The sequence below is a fragment of the Panthera uncia genome, chromosome C2 (genome assembly GCF_023721935.1).
Source record: "Panthera uncia isolate 11264 chromosome C2, Puncia_PCG_1.0, whole genome shotgun sequence".
In the NCBI taxonomy this organism is placed as follows: Eukaryota; Metazoa; Chordata; class Mammalia; order Carnivora; family Felidae; genus Panthera; species Panthera uncia.
Window position 1 is genome coordinate 3,605,209 of NC_064810.1, and position 9,163 is coordinate 3,614,371.

Sequence of the window (9,163 nt, forward strand, 5' to 3'; positions counted from 1 at the left end):
AGGTTCAGCTTGGGGACCATTGTTCCAGAAGGACCTAGTAGGTTCAGGGCTAATGGTGTGCACAGCGACCGTCCTGAGAGTCATCAGGAGTCCCGGGGAGAGGACAAGGGAGCCGCCCCTCCCTCCTCCCCCCACCCGCCGGCGCCCTGGACTCACGCGGGACGCAGTAGAGGCCCAGCTGCTCATAACCCCGACAGCAGTCGGTCACGTTCCTGGGCTGGGGGACGTCCACGGCCAGGTACTGAGTTCTGTACACCGTCTTGGGGCACCTCCTCCACGGGATCCACCCGCCGCAGGGAGTGTAGGTCACGTGCGACGTGTGGACGGCCTCCACTTTCTGGACGTTTCGGGTCACGGTGTAGTTGCACAGCTGGAAACTCAGCAAGGAAAGGCCGTTTTCTGCGGGGGGGGGGGGGAGGGGAGGAGGGCAGGGATGGAGGGAGACAACAGAGAAAATTCGGGAATCAACTCGCTAGGAGGGGTTCTGGATAAGTCCTCCACTTCTGCAAGAATGAGGGAATCAGGACCTCGGGCACCGGCACAGCCCCCGGGCCTGCCCACCAGGCAATCGCGTGAAGCGGGAGGAACGAGGCGTAAGGGGGACCTACACGCCCAGCAATCCCCTCTGCAGAGCCCGGAGGTGCCACCGGGTCCGATCCATGCTTCCTGCAGCCCAGGGGCGGACCACATGCCGAAGACATGGAGTGGGGGCTCCGGCTTCTGGGGCTCATGCGCCGCGCCCCCTTGTTCAGCGGGCTGGAGCGTCCTGAATCGCCCCTGAATCTCCACGAGCCCCGGGTATGCCGCACGTGGAACGCACGCACGCCCGTTCCCCCCCGTAAATATGCATGAAGGGCTGCCCCTCGCCAGGCCCAGATGGCAGCGACAGTTGGCATGGGGCGGAAGGGTAAATAAACGATGCTTCGAGCACACGTGAGAAGTTCACAGGTGGCAAATTAGCGCCGATGGGCGATGAGAGCACCGCGCCCCCTGGAGGACGACATCCACCTGCCGGCTCGCTCTCTGTGTCTCTGGCCTGGAGCCCCCTTGCTGCGCACAGACGCCCGTGGCCCCTGTCCCTCCGTCTGCACGATCGTGGGGTCCTCAAGACCCCGAGGCACCCCCTACCTTCACCAGCCTGGGTCGTGGGGCGCCCGTGTGCCCACGGAGCCTCTGTGGTAGCAGGAACTGTTACGGGCTGAATTGTGTCCCCACCCACCCTTCCGAAATTCATGTGTTGAAGTTCTGGAAATAGGTTTTGGCAGACATATTTAGTTAAGAGGAGATTATGCTGCAGTAGGGTGGCCCCAATCCATGATGACTGGTGTCCTCACAAAAGGGGGAATTTGGACACAGAGACAGACACGCAAACGGGAGGGCGCCACGTGAGGATGCAGGCAGGGATCAGAGCGCTACCTCGACCGAGCAAGGGTGCCAGGGTCTCCAGAAAACCCCCAGAAGCGGCGAAGAGAATGGAGCGGATTCCTCCGGAGAACCCAGCCCTGCGCACGCCTTGATCTCGGACTCCTGGCCTCCAGAGCAGGGAGGGACTAAATCGCTACTGTTTGAGACTCCACTGCGGTGCTGTGTCGGGGCAACCCCAGGGAGCTAACGCTTAGCAGCGAGCCTGGGGCTCTGCCCTCAGGAGCCCTCCGTGTAGGAGGAAGGAATCAGATACTTACTTAACCTCTGAGCTCTAAGCTTTGTGCCACTGTGCAGCTGCAGGGGAGGCGCTCAATATTATAGCGTCTACCCCTCCGTGAGAAGCTGGGCTTCTGGGAGCAGCTGCGAGATGGCAGCAGAAATAACCTGCATCACCAACACTAGGACAGCACCCGAAAGACTCCCTCCTTGGCCTCACAGCATGCCACGAGCATGCAGAAAGCAAGACTTCGGGGGCTGGTGACCCCCGGGGGAAATGGGGCCGAGCCAGCCGTCTGGCTCAAGCTGATGAGGGAGCCTGCAGCCTTACTCTGGGCAGAACGCGGTGCTGAATCCCAGCACCCAGGGCGAGCCCGCTCCGAAGCCACGTGAGCCAAGGGGCTGTCTCCCAGTCAACACTGCGGGCGGCAGGGCCTCTGGGAAAGGACATCACCTGCTGCCGCTTGTCCCCAAAGGGATCGGTTACAGCGCGCTTTGGAGAGGAATGGGGAGGCCCTCGTACCTGGGGTTGGGCAGCAGAAACCAGCTTCCCAGGCCAGGTGACGGCCCAGAGCTTGGATGTCACTTGGATGAGGGACTGGAGAGGCCACTCACCGAGTGATGGTGCCAAGCAAGACAGAGCCCGAGGCTTCCTGCGCCAAGAATTTGGCAAGGTGGCTCTAGATTTTGTTTTGCATCTGAAACCAAAGAGGAGATGCCAACCACTAATGAAGGTTACATTTCCCCAGCCTCTAGAGAGCCGCTGTCTCCATCCAGTCATGACAAGGTCCCAGCTGAGCATCAGCAGAGCCTTCCTGCACGCAAAAGTGCGCACACACACACACACACACACACACACGCACATCTCCCCCGAAAGTGCATTTGGGATCTATTTGTTTTGTTTTGTTTTTTGCCTTTCCCAGGGGACACCAGGTCCTCTGAATCCTGGTTCCTTGGCAGAGTCCAGAGGAGAAACCTTAGAACAATTCCTCCCTGTTCTGTAAATCCTTCCAGGAGCCACCAGCATGGGAGTCGGGAGTCCCGGGTTTTAGTCTCAGAGGTGGGAAACCTTATCACGCTGGAGTGAGTGTCATCCTGGGGTCAGAAGATCCGAATTCGCACCCGCTTCCCCAAACACCAGTTGTGTGATTCTGAGCTCGTTTCACGCCCTCCCAGTGACCCCATCCCATGGTCAAATACTATCCGTGCCCCCCGGAAGTAAGTAAATGGAACTTCGCCTGTAACAGCAGCATGTGGCACATGACAGCAGGTGGCTGAGCAGCCCTGATGTGACACTGAGCCTCTGCCCCCCGCCCCGGGTCCCCACAGGCACCGTGAGGGAGGGGCTCGTGAAGTCCCTCCGGTCATTTCCAGCTTCTCGAGCCTCCCGCTCTTACCGCGACTGAGCTGCAGCCTTCACACGTTACCCAGTCCGCAGGGAAAGTCAAGGGAAAGAAATCACCACCCAAAATTCTGCTCGTGGCGGAACAAACTTTAAACCAGTGCTAAGCCGCAGTTGACTGTGGAGCCTGTGTGAATTCCCAGCTGAGTAAGACAGATTTCAAAAGCAAATGATTTCAAAGGTTTGCCATCTCACGGCTCCAAAATCCCGGGCTTCAAAAACCTGACCTGCCTCAAGCAGGAACGTGTGCCCGGCAAACGCTGGGCTCCTCGCTGTCCGGTCGGCCCCTTTGCATCCTCATGGACCGAGGAGGAAACTGCGGCTGGCGGAGCCCAAGTGGGGGGACCTGGCGGTAAGAGCCCACTTCACAAGCCGGAGCCTGCCTGGCAGGGGAAGAAGGTTCGAGCCAGGGCCCGTGGCAATTCAGCTCACTGCCAGCTGGGTGGCCTCCGGCGAGTGCCTGACCGCTCTGGGTCTCCCTCTCCTTACCCGCGAGTAGGGGACTCCAACCCTCCGAGGCTCGGGAGACTTTGATTCCGAGCCTCTAAGGACACACCCGTCAGTGTGGCCTGCGGACCCGCAGCAGAAATGCACAGTTCCGGGCCCCACCCCAGACCCGCCGACTTGGAATCTGCATTTAAACACCATCGACGCCCAGCTGACTCGGGGGCACGCACACTGCCTCTTTTGTGGCCACCAGAAAGTTTGGCAAAATGGAAACGACACCACCTCTCGAAGCAGATGCGTCTTTGTGGGGCCCCCCCCTCACGAGACCCCCTCCCCGGGAGCCGCCACCCCCCCTCTGCTCCTCCAGCATCCCCCATGCTGAGCCCAGAGCCCTTACCTGTAAAGCCGCTGGCCTGGCTCGGGCCCACCGTGCTGACCAGAGCCAGCAGGGCCAGCCCAAGGGTGCCGAGCATGGTCGTCGGAGGCAGTGCGGCTCTAGGCCTCTCCTGGGCGGCTACACAAAGGGGTCTGGGCCACCGGGGCCTGGAGAAAGGGCCCTTCTGTTCCTGCTGGCGGTGGCGATGGCTTCAGAGAGCGTGCTCCGGGGGAACGGTCCCTTATGCCTGCTTGTTAACACCCGCCACCAGCGCGGCCGTGTCCCTCGGGGGGCCCGCGTGGCACAGCCCATTCTCGCAGCAGACAGATTGCATCTTTCGGGAAAGGTGAGTACCCAACCGCCAGGCGGCATCGCTAGGTCCCATCTCGTTGTTACGCAGAAAACACATTTCAGACCCAGATCTGACTCCCTCCATCAAGCACAAGGTATTCTCTTACCGTATCGTCGCAAACTGGCAGGAGAAAACAGCACCAAATCAAAGTGGTACATCAGATTCAGCAAAGCGTCCTTCACACCACTGGACAATACGGATCAAAGCCATAAAAATGTTCATAGGCCGGAACCCAGAGACCTCTTCCTGGGGGGTGATCTGAGGGCCGCGAAGCGGCAGTCTCAGAGACGTCCGTTCCCGGTCAGCATCTAAAAGGGAAAAGCGTCAAAGTGGGCCACCACGGGAGAGCAGGAACGTAACTCATCACCGAGCACCCCGACGCACCAACACGGACACCGGCGGGCTCGCCACGAAGATGGCGGTACAGCCGCTCACGGCGTAAAGTCGGCACGGTCCCCACAAAGCCATCTCCACGAGGACACAATTCTGTTCGCTCCTGTGAACAGGGGCGCGAGGCAGACAGAGCCAGAGGAGTGAAAAACGGAGCGGGTGATGGGGCTTCGGCCGACGTAGGTTTTATCTCGGTGGCCGCCACGCCCGGTGTGTGCGTTTGGCATGTAAGTTTCACACGAGGTACTTTCTCGTGGGCGAGGCCGTCCTCGTCGTCCGTCAGGCCGTCTTTCGCTGCCTGGTTGGCACCGAAGCTGGAGCCCGTTAGCGCCAGGTCAAGACCTCACTAGTTCCGCTGGGAAGACTCTCAGGGAAGGTAACCAAGATCCGTCTTGGCCGGAGGGTTCAGAGGTGTTATTCCCCTGGCGCTCTCACCACAACCCAGGCCTTCCAGAAAGGGACCTTCCAGCCCAACTCCCACAGCACCGTTGCTACACCTCCTATCCTCAGCAGGTTAACCGCTAGGATGACGGACGGCCGCGTTCGCGCGGTTAGTGGTTACAGGACAGATTCCAGGACAACAACAACAACGAGGAGGTGGAAACAATCAGGCAGCGGAGGGGCTCAGCGTGAGCGTCTTGGAAGGCAGTGCCCTCTGCAGAAAGCCGGTAGTCGGGATTGACTCAGAAACCGCTGGGATTAAAAAAAAAAAGTTTCAATACGAGAAGAGTACATCTTGGAGCTATAACACAATAGTCGAGAAAAGACGGGATTTAATCAGCAGCAGCGATAAATGAAAAAGCCTGAACGTTTAAACGTGTGAGATGAATCTGTTTTGCGATATTCTTCTATTTCTGAGAGCCGTGACCGCTGTCACGGACGAGAGCGTCTATAAAACAGGAAGGTGCGCTCACACCTTTACATTCTAAACCTGGCAAGTGGTCCTGTGTGCTATTTTCTCGCACGTTCAGAACTGCGACTCTATGCAGTGGATCCCTTGCCTCCCATCGCACAGATACGGAAACTGAGGGTCAGAGAGGCCACACAGCCAGCGACTGGAAGATTCAATCCTGAAGCCCGAGTTCTTCGCACATCACTCCCGGTCTGGCCAAGGTTCCAACCGGGAGAACGCCCAGCCGGAGGCCCCAAGAGAGCCGAGCGAGGTCAAGACATCTCTCCGGCTGAGCACTTCGTGCTGATTTGGAATTGTCCACGAAGCGTTGTCACAGCGTGCTTTCCCTTTGTATCAAAACTCACGTGATTCTAAGAAACTCTCAAAAGTGACCGTCTGTTTCGAGCTGGGTCCTCCCTCACCCTCCTTTTGTTACAAGCACAAACAGAAAACCATGTGCGGCCTTTTCACTCCATCCGCAGTGAGGTATTTCCTTCCAGCTACTATTTACGCATGTTCTTCTGCATGACGGCCGCAGGGTTTTTCCACGTTCTTCTTTCCCATGTAAACGCTCTGAGGACAAAATAACCACGCACCGCAACGTGGCGGGGAGAGGGGAGTCTCTCCAGGACGTCACGCCCATGACTTCAAGAAGGGTCTGGTCACGTGTCCATCGGGCAAAGAGCCCCCGCCCCCAGGCCCCTGCGAGGAAACCCTGGCATCTTGCCCAACACGGGGCCCAAGAACTAGGGATCTCAGGGGGATTGCTAGTGCACTGTGACGCTCGTTCACACGCACACACGCACGCATCCATGTGTGTGGACAGGCACGTTCACACTCACGTGAGCTCACGCGCGCGCACACCCGTGCACACTCGCTCGCACTCGCGTGTGCACGTACAGTGCAGGTGCTTGCACGCTCACCCTGTTGCCTGTGCGCACGCACGCACTCCCAGGTGCTTGCACACCCACACTCTAACGTGAGCGGGTGCAGACGTGCCCCCTGCTTGCACGCGCTCGCGCTTGTGTGTGCACGCACGCGTGCCGACACACACGCCTGCTCGCTCATACACGGGCACACACACCCACAGGATGCCGATGTGCTTCCTGTCCCTGGAACGTGTCTCCAAGGACGTGAGCGGCGCCCGAGCTGGGCCCCCCGCCTGCCCTCTCCAGCTGCAGGAAGAGGGTGAACGGACCTCACCGGCACCTTCTCATCTCAGGCTCTGAGGTCCCTCGTCCTGTGAACGACAGACCCCACCACAAAATCACCACTGTCGTTACCCTGCGGGCCAAAACGTATGTGCCCCCAGCGCTGTCCTAGGACGCGGCAATCTCGTCCCAAGGGATGGTGTGAGCGGCCCCGGGGAGAGGGGCTCGCCACAGTGGTCTAGGGCAGGGGTGACACGAGGGGTGACATTGCTCACAGCCCCCTTTCCGGAATCCTGCTCAACACGCAGCCTTCACAATGACCATCTATCTGGTGGAACGTGCCTCCCGGCCTCACTCGGCCTCGGGCTGGGGGGACGATAGTGCGGGGGGACACACAGGTGACAGGGTGTCCTGCAGGCGTGGGGGCTCGCCGTGGAACCTCTCCCCAGGGTCCCGGCTGCAGGGTCAGGCCCCTGTGGGAACTGGGGGCTCTGGGCAGGGGCGGCGTGGGGTCTGCTCTGTTCCCTGCCAATTGGCGGGGACCGCGCTGGGGGTGGGGGGAGGAGTCTTCGGCTCTAAGGGGAGCTGGGCGGGGCTACCTCCAGGGTCAAGGGCTGGAGAGGAGCCCAGTGAGGCTGTAAGAAGGTCGGGTTCAGAGGTTCGGATCCAACCCAGGCTGTGTTACCCAGAATGGTGTTTCCTGGGGGCGTGGTGTCCCCAGGAGGGGCCTTTTGAAAACGCAGGTAACTTCTTGGCCGGGGGGACTCAGGTGAGAGCTTGAGGACCCCAACGACATCCTTGCAAACACCCGAGGACCCTCTGGCGGGGGCGGCTCGGCCAGAAAATCACTCTGGACAGGGCAGGGAAGCTGGCCTCCCTGGGACCCACCCCTCCGGAGAACCAACAACAAAATGACACCACCCACCGCGTGACAGCCCCCAAAGCCTTCTGAAGAGTTCTCAGGGCCTCCCTTGTTTTCGCTGTGGCCGTGTTCTTCCTCGTCCCACGGGCATCTACACGCAAACACACACGCATTTTTTATCCTTGCCTTACGTCTTCCTTTTGTGTTTAGCGTTGCAGATCCCGTAGATGCTGCTGCTCAGAACCCCAGTCCTGTCGATCAGGATGCACACTTTCTGTCCAAGCCTGAATGAAGCCATGCTCTCCTTACGGAGGGAAGATCCCCGTGGCCCAGGGAGTAAGGCTGCCCCACGGAGCTCCGGTGCCACGGAGGCACACAGGGGAGGTAGGTGAGGGCGCTGCTTCTGCAGAGGGCATCCCAGCAGAGCGACCCCCTCCACGAGAAGTGCCAGCCTTCACTGCCCTTGTGACGACCCTCCAGAGTGCTCTTGGGGGTTTGGGGTCAGTGCTGGGGGAGTGGGATCCGGAAACTGTGGCTTTGGCCACGATTGACCTCACTGCGGTGCCCAGCTTGATTGTGAGGCTGTGGCTGGTCACTGCCCTGGGCCGTGCTCTAAAGATGTTCCATGAGGAAGGGTCTGAAGGAAGGAAGACGAGTGCAGAATAAGAACGAGCCGCCCAGAAACTCGGGGATGCCGGATGGAGGGCGGGCGGCCCGGGGAGCAGGTGTCCTGTGGCCTGTGGTCCGCACTGTGGCCCACCAGCCTGCTTCTGGAAAGATTTCGGCTTTAATTACGGCTCTGAGAGGCCTTGTGCGCACGCACCACCTACTTGGGGCAAAGCCACCCCTGGGGGCGGAGGGGAGGATTCTCAGAAGCAGAGGGCCCCCACCAGGGGGCGGGTCAAGTCTGTGGCTTTCACCCCTGCCCGCCCTAAGGACAGTGTCACCCAGGTGCCCGGCCTGCCTGGGACCGAGGCATCTCTCGGGATGTGGGACTTTCGCTATGAACACCGCGGAGTCCCCGTGAAAACCAGATGAGTGTGTCGACTATTGGGAAGCTCTTTAAGAAATTCCAGCCCCCACCTCCCAACCCAGGAAAGGGGCCCAGCATCTCTGGGGGAGGGAGAGGACCCCTTTCTTTAAGGCACCTGGGGGAATTTCAAGGGGCAGCAAGGTGGACAGCCGGTGACCCAGTCCAGACCCTGGACGCTTTGCCAATAAGGAAATAAAAGTGGGGTGCCCTCGGTGAGGGGGCATAAAAAGATATGTCCACGTTCTAACCCCCGGTGCCTGTGAATGTAAACCTACTTGGAGGCGGAGTCTTTGCAGACGCGATTAACAGAAGGGTCCTGGGATGAGGTCCTCCTGGATCCAGGGTGGGTCCTAAATCTGATGACCGGGTGTCCTCATAAGAGCAGGGGGGCCAACGGGAGACGCACAGAGAGGGAGGCTGTGGACGGACAGAGGCAGAGGTCGAAGGGAGGGGTCTGCAAGCCAAGGCTGGTGGCAGCGCTTGGAGACTGGACGAAGCGAGGAAGGACCCTCCCTCTGAGCCTCCAGGAGAAACCGCCCCTACCCACGTCTTTCATCACGCCCCCCGCCCCCGGCCTGGCCCTCTTACCGCCCCCCTCCCCCACTGCCCCGCCCCCG

The 9,163-nt window shown here is 60.0% G+C and overlaps 1 protein-coding gene across 1 annotated transcript in view; it reads right to left on the minus strand.

The window, feature by feature from the left end:
• Positions 1 to 7,054, minus strand: part of UMODL1 (uromodulin like 1) — a 62,071-nt gene extending 55,017 nt beyond the window's left edge. Inside the window, exons 1-2 of the mRNA XM_049628532.1 lie at positions 3,888 to 7,054; positions 157 to 399 (exon numbers count right to left, since the gene is read on the minus strand). Coding sequence (XP_049484489.1) covers positions 157 to 399; positions 3,888 to 3,963 — 319 coding nt within the window. The 5' untranslated portion in view covers positions 3,964 to 7,054. The remainder of the gene's footprint in view (positions 1 to 156; positions 400 to 3,887) is intronic.
• Positions 7,055 to 9,163: the final 2,109 nt, after the last annotated feature.